Source organism: Marmota flaviventris, chromosome 18, assembly GCF_047511675.1.
Source record: "Marmota flaviventris isolate mMarFla1 chromosome 18, mMarFla1.hap1, whole genome shotgun sequence".
NCBI lineage: Eukaryota > Metazoa > Chordata > Mammalia > Rodentia > Sciuridae > Marmota > Marmota flaviventris.
This window is the reverse complement of record NC_092515.1, coordinates 11,011,932-11,034,668: the sequence shown is the minus strand read 5'-3', so window position 1 is coordinate 11,034,668 and position 22,737 is coordinate 11,011,932. Positions and strand designations below refer to the sequence as shown.

The following is a 22,737-nucleotide window of genomic DNA, read 5'->3' as shown; positions in this document are numbered from 1 at the left end:
TGGCTCAAGGCCAAGTGAAGATGCTAAATAGCTTAGGAGTGGCTTTCTACACAGAATCTCAGCCTCATCTTGCAATCCTTAGCAAAGAAACAGAAGGTCGTTCCCACACTCATTCGTTCCAGGCATATATTCACCAGAACAGGTTAGAAGCTACATTACTAGGAATTCCTGGAGGCGTGAAACCTGCTACCATAGTCTATATGTAAACTACATTTATGAACCCAGAAAAAGGAATGAGGCACTATTATCCCCGTTCCCTAAATATCTTATAATATGGCCCATGGATTCCTGTGATTCCAACCAAGAAAGGATGCTCAAAAACAGAGGCCTTGGTGGTTATTAGGTAATGCAATGAAAAGTACACCTAGAAAGAATGATCATATGTACAGTCCACTAGGAGAGTGGGGAAAATATGGCATCTCCTACAGGGATTTTTCAAACAAACCTTCTACACCTACAATGACCTCTACATGTTTGGATCTCAAATGGACATATGCATCAGAAAGTTCTTTTTATACTCTTTTCCTCACTCCAACTAGGAGATTGTGTCTGGTTTGAAAAGCTGTTGAGGAAAGATATATGGGACTTTGGGTCTCCAGGCTTGGGACAAAAGAGAATCACTGAAGAATTTGGTCCCAGGCTTTGGACTTTAGGAATCACTAAGACTGAACAAGCTCAAGCCCAAGAAACTGTACCTTTTCTACCCTACAAATCAAATTTTATCTTCTTTAGAAATTAAGAGCACAAACACAACCTATGTGTGGACAAAAATCATTCTGGCTGCTGAACCCACAGCTCTTAACAGGGATGTGAAAACATTTAAAGAGACACAGCCTCATTAAGGAAGATGATACACTTACCCCAAGAGACCAGGTTCCTGTGGTTCTCCAGGATCACACTTCTGTCTGGGATCCTATAAGCAGGGTTCAAAGTACCCTGTTCCTCATGAGTAAAGTCCACAGTTACAATATTGAAGTTCACTTCTTCCTAAAACAGGACACACATTCCTGCTCAGCTGGGCATCATTTCCTTTCAATGTTCATGGAGAAGGAAATGTTTGACAGATGTTAGTAGGAAAATCTGATGACCTGGCAGTTGTCCTGAGATTGTCAGCGTCAAAGGATTATAGTCAAGGTGTATGGATGCCTTTGGGTTTTGGATGCTGGATCTGTTTTTACAACCCCAAAAACGAATTCCAGATAAGAACCAACAAAAATTATTTTCTCTTTCCACCTTATAAAACATTAATTCTCAATTTTGTATGGTGAATTCCTACTTATGAATCCCTTCCAAATCCTCAAAAAAAAATGTTTTTTTCTGTCAAAGGCCAGATAGTAAACATTTTAGGCTATGGAAGTTACACAGGTTCTATCACAACTATTCAACCGAAAGCAATTACAAAAAATACACAAGTGAGTGTTAACTATCACAATAAAACTTTATTTACAAAATCAGGCAGTGGGCTAGATTTGCCCACAAGCTGGACTTTGCTAATGCCTGAGACAGAGAATGAAATATAAATCTTAATGAAAAGCAGTATGTACAGGTTTAATAACACTGAATTCAGAAGAAAAGAGACTTAGGTTTTCTCATCTATAGAGTATAAATCTGAACTAGAATTCTGAATTCTGAGAAGTTTTACTAGGTATCAACTTATATATATATATCTACACACAGAAACACACACATATGTATGTGAATACATACATATATACAGTTTTTGGTCATTTTGTAATCTTTTTTTTTTTTTTTGAGGTGGGGGTTTACCAGGGATTGAACACAGGGGTACTTAACCACTGGATCACATCCACAGCTCTTTTAATGTTTTATTTAAAGACAAGATCTCCCTAAGTTGCTTAGGGCCCCACTAAGTTGATAAGGCTGGCTCTGAACTCGCAATCCTCCTGCCTCAGCCTCCCAACACACTAGGATTACAGGCCTGCATCACTACACCCAGCCCTTCACAATCTCTTTTAATGGTGAATTTATTCCATCTCTATTAAGCATAATTATACCCAAACCATTGGTTTGCTGAAAGAATTAACTGTGATGCTATATGAAAAATCATAAGCAAAATTTACTAAACAAACAGCAAAGGCTTGCAGTTTCTATTTTGATTCTTCAGTCTAAGAACTCTGAAAGATTAAAAGACAGCCAATGTGACTTTTTATCATGAGACCTTAGTCTTCAGGTAACACTTCTATTTCTATGGGCAAGATTTTCAGTTAGGAGATGTCACTGTATTACTGTCATATAAATGGAGTCTCTTGGGCTGCCTCTTCTAAGCAAGAAAGAGCCTGTTTCCAAGACTACTGGGCAGAAATTTTGATCCAAAAAAAAAGTGCTGAGGGTGACCTGTCCTTACCCAAGGACATTTGACTAATCACTGTGTTCTTAAGCTGTGGTTCATGAATAAGATACATGATCCTGAATCCCATGAAACTATATGCAAAATGCTGCTGTATAAGCATTTTTCTAAGTCAGGGCCCAGTGTAGGTATTCTGACCATGGAATGTACAGGAAAGGGTTCCTCTGGTGAGCACCTCTGGGTGAGGGGGAGGACTGGCACTCTGTTTCCCATGCGTGGAATGCCCGGCAGTTTCTCCTTGAAGCTAGTAAGATAACTATACAGGTGCAATTTCTAATTTCTATGGTAATATCCTTGGAGAAAAGGGCTCTGTGTTTTAATTAGCCTGGACTTTGACCTCAGTATTTAGTATTCCTTTAATCCAGCACCTGGGATTAAAGGAATACTAAATAATAATGTAGTCATGGCACTAACGAGCTGGGTTACTTTTGATACAAATAAACGCAGCTGCTTGGAGGGGAGCCACTCTTTCTTTCCCTTTCCTGCCTCTGCGTCTTGTCTCTGTGTCTCCTTTGATTTTCCTTACAGGCCACAAATGTCAACAAAATTGATCTTTTAAATTCCTGTTTCACAATCAATATCAATCCATGCTTCCTTTTAATTAACATTCCCCTTTGCAGTTTAGCATATGTACCATTTGTATTAAGATTTTTCAAGGGGCTGGGGTTGTGGCTCAGTGGTAGCATGCTTGCCTTGCATGCAGGGGCACTGGATTTGATCCTCAGTACCACATAAATTAATAAAATAAAGGTATTGTGTCCATCTACAACTAAAAAAAAATTTTTTTTAAAGATTTTTCAAGTATTAAATAAATAAAAGTAGACTGAATTAGTACCCCTCTTTCTACATACTAGCTATCCATTCTCAAAGGTCTATGGACTTCCACCATTAAGACCCACCACAATTTCTCATCATTTGCAAAACAGACATTTGTGTCACTAGGCCATGATCCATGAAGACAGGAAGAAGGTACTTACAGTTTGCAAATGTGATTCCAGTGATTAACAATAGTGTTAATGTACAGTAGATATTAAATATACTAAATCTAATGTACTAAGTTATTGCAATAAATGAATCAATGGTATAAAAGGTTTTCTAATGTCTCTGAATAACTCTCACCCAAATTCTGATTTAAGTCCTCATTTCTCACCTGAATCACACAAGATGTATCACATACCCATCTGAACAAGTCCATCAATAGCGAATATGGCTTTTCTATACTTCCACTCCACCTAATTCTTTTTTTTGTGTGTGTGTGGGGGGGGGTGACTAAGGTTTGAATTCAGAGGCACTCAACCACTGAGCCATATCCCTGGCCTATTTTTTGTATTTTATTTAGAGATAAGGTCTCACTGAGTTGCTTAGCTGAGGCTTTTGCTCCTGCCTTGGCCTCCTAAGCTGCTGGGATTACAGGTGCACACCATCACACCTGGCTTCCACTTAATTGTTTCACCTACCCAAACTTCCTGCTCCTCAAAACTTCTCCAACTCTTCAACCGTGCCCTCAGAATTCTGTAACAATGAACTCCTGCAGCTGCAATCTCTTTACCAACCATTCCCCATCCATCCCCTCCTCCAGAGGCCTCAAAAACTAAGGATGGTTGTGGGAAGCCGTTCTCACACGTCATTGGGTACCTCCCTGACTGGGTGTGAGGCACTCAGGCCAACTGTGTCAGAGCTTATCCCCACCCTTTTTAGGTTCGAGAGCCTGTCTATGTGGGGGTGTGACTGACCATTGACCCTAAAACCAATCACTGACACTGACCTTGGAATGCTGTCCCCCTCGACCTTCGCTGGATGGAATTTTCCCCTGAATTTTTTGTTTCCCAATAAAAGCCCAGTCTCTGGCGTGCTCCTTCCTCTCTCCTGCTGGTCTCTTGTGTAAACCTCACTACCGCCAGGTGGCTCGAGGCAGGAGCTGGGAAGGGCCGTCTCTTAGCTGGGCAAGAAAAAGGTAAATTGAGTTTATGTGTCTTTATCTTGATCTCACTAGTTAACTTCTATGTTTAGAACCTCTAGTATGAAGCTAGCGTGCTGGTCGAGCAGCAGAGATGGTCCTGCTCCCAGGAATGTAGGCACAAAGAGGAGGATGTGTCTTCCTGGTTACAGGGGAAATCATGCCATTTTCCTCACTCCCTGGAGCTCTGTCCTAGCAACCTCGTGAACCCCCCCAGATGTGGTGTCAGGTGGTGTCTTAACAGGTCACATTTAATTCTCACTAGGCTCCTGTGAGAAAATACCATTAGCAGCACCATTTTTCAAATGAAGATCAAGAAAGTTAAGAGACATGCATATTTGTGCCTAAGGTTGGTAGCTGGGATGCAACCTCAAGCTGGCATGACACAGGGACTGTCACATCAGTCATCAGTTCCTATGGTTAGCCCAGCTCTCTGATCCTGGAACTGCTTTTCAGCAGCTCACTCCTAAGCTGATACACCAGATCTGAGGATTTTCCAACAACACCTACTGCAGCCAGGCAATACAGCAGACTGCTCCTCTCTACCTGCTCCATTTCCCCTTTTACTCTTGTTATTTGATGATGTGGGACCAATTCCTCCACTGAAATGTCTGCTTTGGCAACCTGCCAGTCCTTATTCTGTTCCTCTCTACCCAGGGCCCTCTTTATCTTTTCCATCTTAATTATTCCCTTTGGAGTCATTTTAATCTTTCTCTTTGATATTTTTTTTTAAATTCTCTTTCAAATGTTCCCTTGACCTGTGGAGTTTTCACTAAAGAAAGGCCTTTTTTACCTCACCTGGGATGGGATGGCCAGTGACTCAGCATCTTCTCCCTCAACCTTGATGATAATCTCTTGAGGAAGGAGAGAGTCCTGAGAAGTCAAAAAAAAAAAGAAAGAAAGAAAACAGAGAACTGAGTCACAGTTTAGAGCTCCCACTCTGAGTCACTAGGACTTGACATACCATGTATCTCAACAAGTCCCACCTACCAAAGTCTGCTCCCTCCCACAGGTACTCTCAAGCTCACCCTGTGGAGAGAAGGGATACCTGTAGGAACACTGAGACCCCAGTGAGCATGAGATCTCTGTGCATCTTCCAGGCTAGCCCTGCTGGCAGTTAAATGCAGAAGAGACCCCAGATACTACTCAGAACAAAAGCACTTCCAGCTGAGCCCTGCCTGAATTCCTGCATCATGAAATTATAAAGAAATAAAATGGACTACAGCATATATGTGTGTATATTTGTATGTGTATGTATGTATGTATGTATATTTCTCCAAAATAGTAAGAAAATGGTAGCCTCATCAGGAAAATGGACAAATGAAAACATGCTTGCAATTCAACCAAGAAGAAATAAAATTATCTGGGGAAAAAATTACACACACACGTATATTGCTTACATACATTTATACATTTTGTTTTATATATATGTATACACATATATTATACATATGCTTAACTATATCAATATCTTTAAATCTACTTGTAAGTATCCTTGGGAAACAACAGAAAGCATATTCAGATGCAGTATGAGAATGCTCACTAAAGGGTTACATTATCATAGCAAAAATGGGAGAGGATTAAATATCCATTAGTAGATAGCTAGTAAATAAATTATGCTCATCTAGATAACCAAATGCTATTTAGCATCCAACTGGTTTACATGTAATAAATGATAGAAAGATGTCTACAGGACTGGGGATGTGGCTCAAGCGGTAGCGCGCTCGCCTGGCATGCACGGGGCGCTGGGTTCAATCCTCAGCACCACATAAAAAAATAAAATAAAGATGTTGTGTCCACCGAAAAACTGAAAAATAAATATTAAAAAATTCTCTCTCTTTTAAAAAAAAAGAAAGATGTCTATAATATAGCACTGAGTGAAAAGTTAACAATATATATAAGATAAATAGAATTTTATAAAATATAAATATGCTGCTCTTTGAATACATTGTTAACTTCAATAGGTGCAGTAGATATTCAGAGGTGTGTTTAGATGTGGAGAAATCCTTTCCCGCCTTTATGCACATTATGCTAGCTACTTTCACTTCCTTCCCACTGCAATAGTGAAATTATTTCAGGGTAAATAATTTCATTATTGCAGTGAGGAAACTTTTTGAGCAATTATCAAAAAGAACATTCTTCAAAGCATTAAAATCAGCTATTTGGGCTAGAGTTGTAGCTCAGTGGTAGAACACTTGCCTAGCATGTGTGAGGCACTGGGTTCGATCCTCAACACCACATAAAAATAAATAACTAAATAAGTATTGTGTCCACCTACAACTAAATTTTTTTTAAAGCAGCTATTATTTGAAGGAGTCATACAGAGGGGGGCCACTGTGCATTTCAAACTGTATCAATGTTTTTTCAAAAGCATTTATTCTTTCATTAAATACCCAGAAAACAGCAAAAGTGTTTCTCTCTTGAAAAAAATCACCTTGAAACAAGATCATTCTTTGTAGCTTCCTCAAGTTTCTCTCTATAGGGTGCAATAACTGGACCTGTCAAGTGGCAGTCCATTCATGTATACTTTCTCCTCAAATCTTCTGACACTGGAAGCAAGTGCTATTGATTCTTGAATCAGAAACTAAAAGGAAACAAACTGTTGTATTTTTCCCAGAGGTGTGCCGGTTATTTCCACTTGTGGTAATCAGCTTTTCAGTACCTGGTGACCAAAGTATCTGAGAAGAAAAGCTTAAAGGAGGAAGCGTTTGTGGGCCCTTGGTCCAGAGGTTCAGTCAATGGTCAACTGGTTCCACTGCTCTGGGCCTGAGGCGCAGCATCGTGGAGGAAGCAGGGGATGGAGGAGCACTGCTCACCTCATGACAGCCAGGAAGCAGAGGGCAAGCAGCCACAGAAAAGATCCATCTCTCAGGGCAAACCACCCCAGTGACCCACCTCCTCCAACCATGCCCCACCTGCCCAGTTACCACCCAGTCAGCCCATTCAAACTGATTAGGTTACAGCTCCCATAATCTGATCATTTCACTGTTGAATATTCCTGTATTCGCACAGGAGTTTGGGGGGATAACACCTTATACCCAACCATAACGCCCTAACCATCTAGAAATAGTTTCACTAATACAGTGGGGAGGATTACGTAAAATGGCTAGTATTAGTGCGTAGAGGCAGGAAAGGATTTCTCCAAATCTAAACACGCCCCTGTCTATTTCCTGGGCAGGTCCTGAGGTTAACTATGAGTATTCAAAGAGCAGGAGCTGCTGCAATAGGAAGAAGGCCCAGTGCCAAGAGCGCTGAGCCAGCCACTTACACCACCACAGCACAAGCCGACAGAGAGGCTGAACTGCTTCAAGTTGTTACATGGCCATTACGAAATGGCTTAAAACACCAAAGAGCAAAACTGAACACAATTCACAATGCCAAAACCACAACAAAGCCACAGATGATCTAAGAGAGCCACAGGCTTTGACCCCAAACTGCTATTGGAACTGCCCTATCCATCATGGAAACGGCCTCCATGAAAATCAACATTTCTAAAGTGCGACGACAACAAACATGTCTTTTCTTGCTACCAAAGTGGCTGAAGTTGAATTCTAACAATTTTGTGGCCACATGTTAATTAACTCTACCTGGGAAATGAGAAAAGTTACTCAAGAAAAGAAAAATTATAAACACTAGCTTGTATTTTAAATTATTACACACTCTTTCAGTTAGTTGTGTGTGTGTGTGTGTGTGTGTGTGTGTGTGTAGGAACAGCTAAGATCAGTTCAGAAACATAACTGAGAAACAATGTTTCCTGCTCAGCAGGTACTCAGCAGGAACAAAGACCCTTTGCATCACACATATTCTTCCAGTTATTTTTACCCAATTCATCCTCTAGTTTCTGAGAGCTGAGATCTTCTCTGTCCTGTTTATCCTGGTTTCATGTGTTTTAATTAATAGTAGATGCAAAGGAGCTGGGTGTAAATGTGTTGGCTATAGAATGAGTATACAAGAAAGGACATGAAATGCTACCTGAGCCTTCACATTTGTCCCCATGGTCCCTGAAGTTACCAGCTTACTGCTAAGCTCGAGTCCCTCCTCTGAGTAGAGGAAACCTCTGTTGGTGCCTTTCTCCCCAGAAAATTCAATGCATCAGCTTCCAGAACCTCCTCACAACCAACTCAATGCTCAAAGCCAGCTTGTCACATAAGTGTGTGTGCACACACACACACACTCACCAACCTTTCCCTTAGGTTCTGACACACTTTGAATTACTGAGTGTTTTAGGAATGCCTCCTGTATTTACATCCCAGTTTCCACAAAATCATCCAAACTTTTCTGAAGGAGTGGTGTGTCTATTTTTCCCGTGCAAAAATTAATGGTAAAAGAGTTTAGCAAACTCATTTAGGTCCACTGATGGTGTGATACAAACCCCTCCCCTTTCCACTGCCCCACTTCAAAGTCTAACTTCACTGAAAACCCAGATCAAACACCACCTCCTCCATGAAGTGTTCCCAGATTGCACAGAGCTCAGCTCTTCTGCCCTTCATGTTTTCCTGTTTTGATTGGACCCTTTCTGAACCAGTAAAGTTGTCCTCTGGTATTATTTCCATATCTCTATACCTCTCCCTGGGGTTGTGAATTTAATACTAAGAACTGTATATTTTTGAAGAGCACAAAAAAGTTCTCTGAATTCTTGATAGGATTAGAGACTAACGCAGGTTTGGAGATGTATAAACAGAATGAGAAGCCTTTAGCCCACTTTCTGTGTCTCTAGAGTATTTAAAAATGATCCTCTCTGTTCAACAATCACCTCTTTCTGTCATAAAAGGGCACTTTTTCTTTGCATAGTTTACAGAATGGGAACAGCAATGAGACTAATGACTGCAGCACGGGCTGCAGTCCCCGGCCAGCACGGGCTACTGAACCGAGGTCACTCAGGTAAATTTGGAGTGACACAAATGACCACTCAGATACGGAATACCTTTTTCTGGGCATCAGGGTGGCTTCCCCAGCTCCCGGCCTCAAGTTCCCAAAAAGGGGGGCAAGAGAAAAATGAGAAAACCAGCAAAAGGAGGATCTACACTAAAGGGACATTCTAAGCAAATAAGAAACCAAGACAAATCAAAAACCAGAAATAAATCAAAATGACAGGGAATACAAATCATATCTCAATAATAACCTTGTTAACAGTCTAAACTCATCAATCAAAAGATACAGACTGGCAGACTGAATTAAAAAGCAAGACCCAACAATATGCTGTCTTCAAAAGACTCACCTCATGGCAAAGACATTCACAGGCTGAAGGTGAAAGGATGGGAAAAAATTTATCATGCATATGGATTACATAAACAAGAAGGGGTTTCCATTCTCATGTCAGATAAAGAAGACTTCAAACCAAAGTTAATCAGAAGAGACAGAGAAGGACATTTCATACTTCTAAGGGAAGTATATATAAGCAGTGTGTGTGTGTATATATACACACACACACACACACATATATATATACATATATATATAATTGTTACGTAACAATTATAAATATTTATGCCCCAAACAATGGAGCATCTATGTACATCAAACAAACCCTTCTCAATGTCAAGAGTCAAACAGACCACAGTACAATAATACTGGGTGAATTTAACACACCTCTCACACTACTGGACAGATCTTCCAAACAAAAACTAAATAAGGAAACTACAGGATTAAATAATACAATCAATAATTTATACTTAACAGACATACATAGAATACTTCATCCATCAACGAGCAAATATACTTTCTTCTCAGCAGTACATGGCTCCTTTTCTAAAATAGACCATATCTTATGCCACAAAGCAAATTAGTAAATACAAAAAAACAGAGATAATACCCTGCATTCTATCAGACCATAATGGAATGAAATAATTAGAAATCAATGATAAAATAAAAAACAGGAGCTACTGTAACAAACGGAGACTAAATAATATACAACTGAATGATGAATGGATAGTAGAAGAAATCAAGGATGAAGAAAAAAATTCTTAGAGGTAAATGAGAACACTGATACAACATATCAAAATCTCTGGGACACTATGAAGGCAGTACTAAGAGGAAAGATTATTACTTTGAGTGCATTCATTAAAGGAATAAAAAGTCAACAAATAAATCACCTAACACTACATCTCAAAGCCCTAGAAAAAGAAGAACAAATCAACACCAAAAGCAGTAGAAGATAAGAAATAATTAAAATCAGGGCTGAAATTAATGAATCAAAACAAAAGAAATAACTGAAAAAATTGACAAAACAAAAAGTTGGTTCTTTGAAAAAATAAATAGATAAACCCCTGGCCATGCTAGTGAAGAGAAAAAGAGAAAAAACTCAAATTACTAAAATATAAGATGAAGAAGGAAATATCACAACGAAGACGTCTGAAATACAGAAGATAATTAGAAACTATTTTGAAAATTTATAGTCTAATAAAATAAAAAATATCAAAGACATTGACAAATTTCTAGATACATATCACCTACCCAAACTGAATGAGGAGGTCATACATGATTCAAACAAACCAATTTCAAGTAATGAAACAGAAAACACCATCTAAAGCCTACCAACCAAGAAAAGCCCAGGACCAGATGGATTATCAGCCAAGTTTACAAGACTTTCAAAGAAGAATTAACACCAATACTCCTCAAAGTATTCCATGAAATAGAAAAGGAGAGAACCTTTCTAAACTCATTCTATGAGGCTAGTATCACCCTGATGCCAAAGCCAGACAAAGACACACAAAGGAAAGAAAACTTCAGACCAATATCCCTGATGAACATAGATGCAAAAATTCTCAATAAAATTCTGGCAAATTATATACAAAAACATATTAAAAAGAAAGTGCACCACAATCAAGTGGGATTCATCCCAGGAATGAAGGGTTGGTTCAATGTACAGAAATCAATAAACGTAATTCATCATATTAATAGACTTAAAACAAGAATCATATGATCATCTCAATAGATGGAGAAAAAGCATTTGACAAAATACAGCGCACCTTCATGTTCAAAACACTAGAAAAACTAGGGATAGCAGGAACATACCTCAACATTGTAAAAACTATCTATGCTAAACCCAAGGCCAGAATCATTCTAAATGAGAAAAATTGAAAGTATTCCCGCTAAAAACTGGAACAAGACAGGATGTCCTCTTTCACCACTTCTATTTAACATCATCCTTGAAACTTTAGCCAGAGCATTAGACAACAGAAAGAAATTAAAGGGATACAAATAGGTAAAGAAGAACTCAAACTATCATTATTTGCTGATGACATGTTTCTATATCTAGAAGATCCAAAAAATTCCACCAGAAAACTTCTAGAACTAATAAATGAATTCAGCAAAGTAGCAGGATATAAAATCAACACCAATAAATCAAATGCCTTCCTATACATCAGCGATAAATCCACTGAAAGAGAAATTAGGAAAACTACTCCATTCACAGTAGCCTCAAAAAAAAAAAAAAAAATACCTGGGAATCAATCTAACAAAAGAAGTGAAAGACCTCTACAATGAAAACTATAGAACACTAAAGAAAGAAATTGAAGAGAACCTCAGAAAATGGAAAGATTTCCCATGCTCCTGGATAGGCAGAATTAATACTGTCAAAATAGCCATACTACCACAGCTTTATACAGATTTATGGCAATTCCTATTAAAATCCCAATGACATTCTCCATAGAAATAGAAAAAGCAATCATGAAATTTATTTGGAAAAATAAAAGAACCAGAATAGCTAAAGCAATTCTTAGCAAGAAAAGTGAAGCAGGAGGCATCACAATACTAGACCTTAAACTATACTACAGAGCTACATAGTAACAAAAGTGGCATGGTATTGGCACCAAAATAGACTTGTAGACCAATGGTACAGAATAGAGGACACAGAGATAAACCCACATAAATATGGTTCTTTCATACTAGACAAGGATGCTAAAAAACATTCACTGGAGAAAAGATAGCCTGTTCAACAAATGGTGCTAGCAAAACTGGAAATCAATATGTAGCAAAATGAAATTAAACCTCTATCTCTCTGCACAAAAGTCAACTCAAAGTGGATCAAAGACTCAGGCACTAGAACAGAGACCTTGTGCCTAACAGAAGGAAAAATAGGCCCAAATATTCACCATGTCGGCCTAGAATCTGACTTCCTTAACAAGACTCCTAAAGCGCAAGAAATAAAATCAAGAATCAATAAATGGAAAGGATTCAAATCAAAAAGCTTCTTCTCAGCAAAAGAAACAATTACTAACATGAGGAGAAAGCCTACAGACTGGGAAAAAATCTTTACCACATATACCTCTGAGAAAGCATTAATCTCTAGGATATATAAAGAACTCAAAAAACTTAACACCAAAAAAACAAATAACCCAATCAATAAATGGGCTAAGGAACTGAACAGACACTTCACAGAAGAAGAAATACAACTGATCAACAAATATATGAAAAAGTGTTCAACATCTCTAGCAATTAAAAAAATGCAAATCAAAACTACTCTACACCTCACTCCTGTCAGAATGGCAATCATGAAGAATACAGGTAACAATAAATGTTGGCGAGGATGTGGTGAAAAGGGTACACTCATACACTACTGGTGGGACTGCAAATTGGTGCAACCACTATGGAAAGCAGTATGGAGATTCCTCAGAAAACTGGGAATGGGACCACCATTTAACCCAGCTATCCCACTCCTTGGCTTATACCCAAAGGACTTAAAATCAGCATTCTATAGTGACACAGACACATCAATGTTTATAACAGCTCGATTCACAATAGCTAGACTATGGAATCTACCTAGGTGTCCCTCAAGAGATGAATGGATAAAGAAAATGTGGTATATATACTCAATGGAATATTACTCAGCTTTAAAGCAGAGTGAAATTATGGCATTTGCCAGTATATTGTTGAGTTGGAGAATATTGTGCTAAGCGAAATAAGCCAATCCCACAAAACCAAAGGCCAAATGTTTTCTTTAATATGTGGATGCTAATTCACAATAAGGCAGGGGGCACTAGGTAGAGGGAAGAGATAGGAGGGGAAGGGAGGGGATGTGGGGATAGGAAAAATAGTAGAATGAAACAGACATTACTACTGTACGTATATATGTGACTACATGACCAATGATTCTGCAACATGTACACTCAGAAAAATGAGAAATTATATCCCATCTATGTATATCAAAGTGCATAAATAAACACATTCTACTGTCATGTAACTAATTAAAACAAATTTAAATCTTTTTTTTTTAAAAAAAGCTTCCTGGCCACCAAAGCCCCTAAAATGCTACAAGGAGTACCCAGAGGGTGAGCCTGTGGGGCCCGAGGAGGAGCAAGCTCTGGAGCTCTTGGGGGAACAGTGGCTCCACTCACCTGTGTGCAGGCCTTAAGGGGTCCTGGGGGCTTCTCATCCTGCCCTTCCATACTGTCCTCCAGGCACAGCCGGGTACTGAACTGCATTGAGAGGACAAGGCCTGAGTACAGCATCATACAGCGTGCCCATGCACATCTGCTGACATTGCTGTCCCCAACACCAACCTGGCCCCCGGATTAGCCACCAATCCCTGGATGCATTCCCCGTGTCAAATGTGCTCCTAGAGGTTTCCTCCCAAGAGTCCCTCAGTCCTCCTGCAGGCCAAGCCTCTGCAGCTCCAACCCAGCTCCTCCACTACCACCTCCTGTAAGCCCACCTCATGCCCAAACAGGTTTTCTACCTACCACCAAAATCTGCATCATAGATCAGTTCCTCCCCTGTTCCACTGGGTTCTGGAAACACCTACCACTTGGAGAACCCCCAAGTACATACCCTTCTGCCCTCCAGACCTGAATCTGCAATCTCAAACCAGGTCCTCTGTCTTGGACCAGCCGCAGGGCTCTGGCTCTCCTGTCCCAGAATCACACCCACTGACTACATGCATGAAGTTCGTGACACAGCGCCACCACTCCCAGGAATTGATTCAGTAACAAACACCCAGCCTACCCTTCCAGCAGCCTGGCCTGGCCCTCCAGCAACTCTTTGAAGATGGCCTCCCTTTTCTGCTCAAATGTCAAAGCGTATGTTCAGAGTCCAAACTGCAGCCAGGTCAGGGTCCCACCATTGTCTACCAGAGCATCCATTACACAGATGCTCACCCAACACCCTGTTGGGCTCTGAATTTGTAGTTCTGACCTGGTTCCTCTGCCAACTTGGGTGTTCTTGGGCCTGAAACTGCAACTGAGTCTGCTTAGGACTGGGAACCTCTGGCAGACGCCAGCACATGCCAGTCAAGGGCTGCACTTCCCAGACCCAGAAAGTGCACCTCAGTAACTCAGTTGTCTTTGTATCAATCAGATGTCTTTGCATCTGAGACTAGAGAGCCCCTGGCAAATCCCACATAATGTACCCCATCCCTCCGTGCTCCGTATCTCCTTACACACCACTTCACCTCTCCAGATTATCACTCAAGGCCTCCACCCCAGCAGCCACTGCACAGAGGCCACCCCTAGGCTCCTTGCTTCCATGGCACACCCACACATTTACAGAGCAGGTTCTCACCCAGACCCAGGCCCTTTGCCAGTGTGGGGCCTTGTGGAGTCCATGCTCCTGAGCTGAGAACGTGCATCCTTCACTCTACATCTCAAAGTACCTGGGATACCTCAGACACTCACCAGCCTCCCCCCAGGTCCTGGGGTCACCTGCCCCACTGCCTGGCTGCAGTCAAAACACTAGAACATCTAAGCAGTAGCTTGAGCACTGCTCCAGAATCAGTCCCAGGACTTGGGCACTTGCCACCTGGGGGTTCTCAAGCCCAATTAGAGATGTTCTTATGGAAACCGGATCCTTTCATCTCCTCCTGCCCAAACATGACAGCCTGATTGTCATGCAGTCAGTCCCTTCCAGACCCATGTCTGCAGACTAGACTCTGTCCCTCTACCAACGTAAGCATTCTCATGCTTGCAAGCAGAGTGGCCCAAGCAAAGGTCCTGGCAACACCGACTTCATATTGATGCTAGTAGCATCCTGCTTCCCCCCACACACAGCTGTCCATCTGATGGCAGCTGCTGCAGCTCAGTCCTTCCTGGGCTGATTTTGTACCGACAACCCAGCATCTCCAAGAACTTGAATGTCCTAGAATTCTGCTCTATCCTACACGGGTCCAGGATCATCAGTCCAATTCCTGCTTCCCATTAGATACCCCCAGTGTATGCAGGAACATTCTGTCCAAAGCCTGCCCCTGGTATCCTCAACCTGGAACTCTGCTGCCTATTAGAGCTCCTTGAACAACGTTGCTTCTCCTGGGGAAGAACCTGCAACTCCAACAAGGTCTCTCCACCAAGCACGGGTGTCCCCAAGCCTGCGAGAACAGTGTCTGCCCAGGGTCCCAGAGCTACCTGCCCAGAATCCCCTGCTCAGGGGTGTAAGGACAGTGGCACAGCCCCTCCCTCCAGGAACCAGAATCTGCGATTCAGTACTTCATCAACCTGGGCACCGGGAAGCCAGCCACTAAACAGGCATAGCATTGGATGGCTGGATTTTTCAAGACCTCCCCCGTATCCCTGCCCGGTCCTCACACACCTGGGAATCCACCTAACCCAAATAAAAACCCCGCCTGATTAATCCGCGCATGCGCGCTGAATCCAGTCGCATGAGCCTCAAAGTCTCTACCAACCTCCGCGACCGAGGCTAAACCACCACCCACTAGGAGGCCGGAACGCCCACCCCCACTCATCACTTCTTCCAGTTTCCCGCCGAAGCCCTGCGCATGCGCGTATCAGACAAGCACTGCCCCGCCCCCGCCCCACCGACCTGGGGTCCGGGCCCGCTGCTCAGGTCCGGCCAGTCTCCGCCTCAGTTCCCCGCACGGCTCTGTGACTGGACGCTCTCGGGTTAAGCAGCCCCCTGCCTCGGTTCTTTGTCACGTCTGAGACGGGTTGAACTAATCTGGCCCCTCCCCTAGTCAGCATCCACAAGGCCGTTCCGAGTTAGCTCCTAAGGGCTGTAGTGCGGGGCCTTAAACAGGCGTCCGCGCGCGGGACAATGGCTGCGCTCTGGCCGAACCCGGAAGTGCACCGCCGCGGAGAGCGGGAACTACAAGTCCCAGAAGCCTCAGCGGCAGGCGGGCGGGCGGGGCTCCCGCTCCTCGAAGGCGGGCGGGGCCTGGCGGAACCGGAGCGCGGCGCAGGGGTTCAGGGTTTGCACCAACCGCAACGTTTGCGGGGCTCGGAGAGGACCGGACCCGGAGGCCGAGCCGGGGCAGTGGCGTGCGGTTAGTGGCCGACTGGCCGGGCTTAAACGCTCGGCGGAGTCGCCCATCCGATGGCATCAGCGGGGACCCTGCTGGGCCCCTGCTGGGAGGCTTACGACGGCCCGTGTTACCGTCGAGGACCCTTCAAGAATGTGATGTTTGTGTACTTCGTAAAATAAAAATCCTTTTATTGTATTTTAAATTGAGGTCTTTCTCTAGCTGTAGACCCTAAGGATTTATTTCCCCTTTCCTCTCCCCCCACCCCTACTTTCCTCTATTCCTCGGCTCCAGTCTGTTTTCCAAGCCGCTTTCTTCTCCAATTAGCTTAAGAAGACTCCCACCACAGGGCCCTTGCACAGGTTGCTGCTGCCCGACAGGCAGTTTCTCTCGGAGATCACGTGGTTCTGACCCTGGTGTTCAGGTGCTAGTCTTTCTCTTAGGAGGCATTGCCTGACCCCCGCTATAAATTTTCAATCAAATCTTTCAGGTCCCTCACGCTCCTGCTTTCTCCCTCATCTTTATTATTATTCTTTTTCTCTAGAGAACTTTTCACTATCCAACACTACATTTCAGGAATTTATTTGGTCTTTTGTTTATCTGTCTGGAATGTCAATTTTATAAAGAAAAAGATTTGGATCTGGGCTGGAGTCAGTGGTAGAGTGTTTGCAAAGTAAATAAATAAAATGAAATTCTGGGGAAAAAAATTTGGGTCTATGTCATTGCTCTATTCCCAGCAATTAAAAACAAAAAACAACAACAAAAGGTACCTGGCATGTAACGGATGATCATTAAACATTTGTGGAGTGAATGAGGGTCCCTGGCTCTGTGTTGCACACTGTAACATCTCACCAACCTCCTTACCCTATGGGTCACTGTGGTGCTCACTTCCAGCCCACCGGGGAGAAAGGTGAAAACTGGACCCCTCCTGTATAAAAACATGCTATTTTGTTTTGTTTTTAAAATGCTTTTCAAAGCATTCCTGTGTTTTACTTCGCCTAAATTCTGACATTTAACAACAAAAAATTATGGCTATTTTAAATGTATTCTTTTATACGTAGAGCTTCTTATTGGTCATTGTGGTTGATTATTTAAAAATACATATACACATATATATTTGTTTTGTGTCTGGTTAACCTGTTAGAATTTTTTTACTTTTTTTTACTTTTTAGTTGTAGATGGGCATAATACCTTTATTTTATTTTTATGTGGTGCTGAGGATCAAACCAGTGCCTCACATGTTCCCGGCACATGCTCTGCTACTACGTCACAACCCCCGGCTCCTGGCATGTTTTAATTCTTATGGAATTCCAGTTGATTCTCTTGGCTTTTCAAGTGAAACAAGCAACAGCAGGCAATAAGTCTATCTTTTCCTGAGCAGTATTTTTACCTGGATATTCTCTTTCTTGTTGGATGGTGCTGGCTACTATTTTCAGATGTGTTCTCCTTTTAACAGGCGTGTTGCTAATGTTGGCCGCTAAATGTGATGTTGGTTCTTGCCTTGAAGTAAGTCACTTACCGGGTTAGCGTCCCATCATTTGAACAAACACCTGAGATTTATAAAGAGAAGAGGGTTGTTTGGGGATCGCAGCTTTAGCGGGTTCATCCATATCAATTGGCTTCTTTGCTTTGGGGGCCCGTGGCAAAGCCCCACAACCTGGCAGGAGCACGTAAGAGTAAAACTGGTCACCTCATGGCCCAGGAGCAAAAGAGAAAAGGAGGAAAGGGCTAGATCCCACGATCCCCCCCCCCCCGACGGCTCACTCCCAATGACATACAGAAGACCCCCAGTAGGGCCAGGCACCATGGCTCACGCCTGTGATCCCAGCTGCTCTGGAGGCCGAGGCAGAAGGATCGCTTGTTTGATACAGCCTCCGCCACTTAGCCTGACCCTGTCTCCAAATAAAAAATAAAAAGGGCTGGGGATGTGGCTTGGTGGCAGAGCACCCCTGGGTTGCACTGTCAGTATCAAAAAAACCACCACCTCCCACCGGACACCCCTGGAACACTCCACCCCTCCACTGCCACTCGGGGGACCGAGCCTTTAACCTTCCGGGGATACTTAAGACCCAAACAACAGCGCTTGTTTTTTAACTTTTTTATCTTGCAGATTTCAAAATAAAACTATAGAGATGAGTCTAACAAACCCTGTCATCCAGCTTAAATAATTTGCCACTCAATCTCGCTTCCTCTGCGCCCCACCTGGGCTGTGGTCTCCATGTTATGAGGCGACGGCTCCCAAAACACACTAAGCCCGAATTTGGAACAAATCAAAGAATTTTATTTTACCTATATTTTCCTGGCCAGGGACACTTCTGCCAGGCCCAAAAGGCCTCTGATAGACGCGCACCAGGCTGTCTGTGGTTCCAATCTTTAGGGAAGAAGACCACATCCTGAGGAACCTGTGAATTGCAAGCAACAGGGTCCAGGGGCCAAGAAAAGCAGTGAGCAGAGCAGTCAGACAGCCGCGTCCCGGGTTCGAGCGCAGCTGTGGGCCACATCCTGGGTTCAAGTCCATTACAGATGCATGAAGCACAGAAAAACAAATTTTAAATACTTTTTTTAAAAAACAGCTTATATAAGAGTTTCACATGGGAACCATGAAGATGGAGGAGTAGCCATGGTGATGGCTCTACTCACTATTTATCTATATTCTTAATCTATATCCTATAATTTATTACTTGTATTGATTAATTCAGACCATAACCTCCTCTCTCCTCATCCCACAGTGATTTTGAAGCAAACCCTAGATCATCATTTCATTTTAGCCCTCAATATTCAGTATCTGTCTAAAGAGAGTTGTTGTTGTTTTTAACAAAACTTCAATACAAAATAGATATATGTTATAACCATTGGGTACAGCGGATAGCAAATGCTAGTAACCAAAGACCCAAGAGAATTAACTAAAAGAAACATCAAGAAAAGTTTAGATGTTGGCAAGGATGTGGGAGAAAAGGTATACCCATACATTTCTGGCAAATTGGTACAACCATTATGGAAAGCAGTATGGAGATTCTTCAGAAAACTTGGAATAGAACCACCATTTGACCCAGCTAGCCCACTCCTCCATTTATACCCAAGAACTTAACATCAGCATACTACAGTGATGCAGCCACATCAATGTTTATAGCAGCTCAATTCACAATACCTAAGTTATGGAACCAACATAGGTGCCCTTCAAACGATGAATGGATAAAGAAAATGTGGTATATATACACAATGGAATATTACTGAGCCATAAAGAAGAATAAAATGATGGCATTTGCTGGTAAATGGATGGAAATGGACAATATCATGCTAAGTGAAATAAGCCAATCCCAAAAGACCAAGTCCAAATGTTCTTTCTGATACGCGGATGCTAACACACAATAATGTCGAGGGGGTAATAAAAGGCCATTGGATTAGACAAAGGGGAATGAAGAGAAGGGAGGGGGATGGGAAAGGGAAGACAGTGGAATGAATCAGACATCACTTCCCTATGTTCATACACAACCAGTGTGACTCCACATCATGTCCAACCACAAGAATGGAAGTTATACTCCTTGTATGTCCAGTGTGTAAAAATATACTCTACTGTCGGGTATATCTAAACATATTAAAGAACAAATAAAAATAAATAAAACATATTAAAGAATAAATAAAAAATAAGTAAAAGAAAAGATGAAAAAAAGAGTTTAGAAAACCATTGAATATGAAACAAACAGTTATGTGCCAGGCACTGTTTCAAGCAAGGTGTGTACATATCTACCTGTCTAGATACACATTAGTCTTACAAGATGGAACCATTATTTATATTTTACAGAATATGAAACAAGCCCAGGGACATTAAGCAACTCACCCTCAATTGTCTTGTTGGGGTAGAGCTCAAATCAGGAAATCTGATTCTAGAGTCCAAACTCGACTTTTACAATATATCACCCATTGTCTCCCCATCGAGATCTTTCTTCTATATAAGCAACACCAAGTTCGCAAACAAGATACAAAAAGGTTTGTGTTTATTCATCATAGAAAAAAAAAAACGCCTGCAAATAAATTCAGGAAGATAAATACAAGATATAAGAAGAAACTCTCCAAGTCTGACGGAGAGAGTTAAGACACAGACAGACATGCTGTGTTGCTGGCTGTGGGAAAGGAAGCTGATCTCCCAGACGGAGCCACCAGTCCAAAGAGGACAGAATCGTAACAGGATGCTTTGTTAGCTCATCTTCCTTTTTTTCTTTTCAGTTATTTTTCTTGCCAATGTTTCCACTTAAGATAATAAACCATTAGTAATATTTAATTTAAAACCGACTTTGTCTTTTGTTTGGTCTCTTTATTTTTCTCCCTTTCACAAAGTGATAATGTTTACTTCCAGGAATCCAAATCCTGGTTTCACCTGAATGTTACAGGAGGATCATGAACCCATTCTAAACAAATGCCCGTCTGCCCCAAAGATTTCCCTATTGGCTCTTTGGAGATTGGCTGAGACCCAAATTTCATACTGAGGTGTTGAGGCCAGGATTTGGGTGAGAGTTAACATTCACTGAAGAGCAAGAAGGGCATGAACCCATGTGCTAGAAAGACAAAGTGAAGAGTTGCGTGAGGATACAGGGAAAATGTGACCTGTCCGCTGGATATTGGGGGAGGAATTCCCAGGGTTTCAGCATTTAAGATTGTAACACTGGCCAGGAGCAGTGGTGCACACCTATAATCCCAGCTACTAGGGAGGCTGAGGCAGGAGGATCACAAGTTCAAGGCCAGCCTCCACATTTTTTTTTTTCAGGCGAGGAAGGTTACTGGGGATTGACCTCAGGGGCACTCAACCACTGAGCCACATCCTCAGCCCAATTTTGTATTTTATTTAGACACAGAGTTTCACTGAGTTGCTCAGTACCTTGCTTTTGCTGAGGCTAGCTTTGAACTCTTGATCCTCCTGCCTCCGCCTCCCGAGTCACTGGGATTACAGGCATGTGCCACTGTGCCCAGCTCAGCCTACACAATTTAGCAAGACTCTGTCTCAAAAATTTTTAAAGGGTCAGGGAGAGCTGGGATTGTGGCTCAGTGGCACAGCGCTCATCTAGCATGTGTGAGGCCCTGGGTTCGATCCTCAGCACCACATAAAATAAATAAATAAGATAAAGGTATTGTGTCCAACTACAACTAAAAAATAAATGTCTTTTAAAAAAAAAAAAAAAAGGGTCAGGATGTAGTTCAATAGTAGAGCACCCCTGGGTTCAATTCCTAGTACCTAAATAAAAAATTAAGATCTTGACACTGATGTTCCGAATCACATCTAATAATGAGGTTTTTAATCTGAATTAATATTATTATTATAGTCTTACAGCTCCAAAGATTAAACCCACTCAGGGAACGCCTTCTTAATTTCCAAGACTTCACATTCTTGGTTTTCTTCCTCCCCAGTCCTTTAGCTGATCTCTCCTACAGCCTTGAATGGACCTCGACTCAGCCGCCAGCGGATCCTCTTGTCTTCCTCCCGTCTCTCTGGCGTAATGTACCAGGCCTGTGCATTCCCAAGGAAGGCCGTGTTCACCATCAGCCTGTGGCCGGCTCCTGAGCACTGGCCCTGCCGGGTTCTACGTGGTCAGGGTGTCTTGCCTGCTGAGCCCTGGAGCTCCGCCCTGCAGGTCTGTCAAGGGACTGCATGCGAAGGCTGTGATGGCCAGTCACCCAGGCACAGGTGCTGATGGGACTTGGCCCAGGTTTGGGTGAGCCTCCCTGGTGGCCAACGCTTACCACATGTTGTCACACATCTTGCTGGGGATTCCCACGTGACTCCAGTGACCACAAACACTTGGAAATCTGTGCACGGGGTCCTCTGTGCCTTTCCCCTTTGCTGGTTTCTCTCTCTATCCTTTTTCTGTAAAAGCTGCAACCAGGGGCATAAGAACTGGGTCCTCTGAATCCCTTTAGGTGTTTTTAGGGACCCCGTAAGTTTAAATCCTACTGACAACTCTCGATGTGTGTCTCCAGCCCTGATGGCCCCAGACTTTCAGGAACCATCGCCTACCTGATTCCCTGATTCTCAATTTAGCTGATCCAAGCTTTCTCTTCCCTCCCTGTCCCACATTGACCCTCCCCAGTGACCTGCCCGTCACGCAGTTGCTCTGGCAACAAAGTTCAGAATTCTCCTCCCCTCCTCACTCGTCTCCCCCTCACCCTCTCCGTCCCTGCACCCCTAAGAAATCTCAGAATCTCCTGCCTCCCCTCCCCCTCCCCCAGGAGCCTCAA

The 22,737-nt window shown here is 42.5% G+C and overlaps 1 protein-coding gene across 1 annotated transcript in view; it reads right to left on the bottom strand.

The window, feature by feature from the left end:
- The window catches only part of Znf180 (zinc finger protein 180), a 34,819-nt gene extending 18,504 nt beyond the window's left edge, over positions 1–16,315 (bottom strand). Inside the window, exons 1-4 of the mRNA XM_071604588.1 lie at positions 16,074–16,315; positions 13,661–13,741; positions 5,124–5,198; positions 861–987 (exon numbers count right to left, since the gene is read on the bottom strand). Of these exons, the coding sequence (XP_071460689.1) occupies positions 861–987; positions 5,124–5,198; positions 13,661–13,711 (253 nt within the window). The 5' untranslated portion in view covers positions 13,712–13,741; positions 16,074–16,315. The remainder of the gene's footprint in view (positions 1–860; positions 988–5,123; positions 5,199–13,660; positions 13,742–16,073) is intronic.
- Between the last annotated feature and the right edge of the window lie 6,422 nt (positions 16,316–22,737).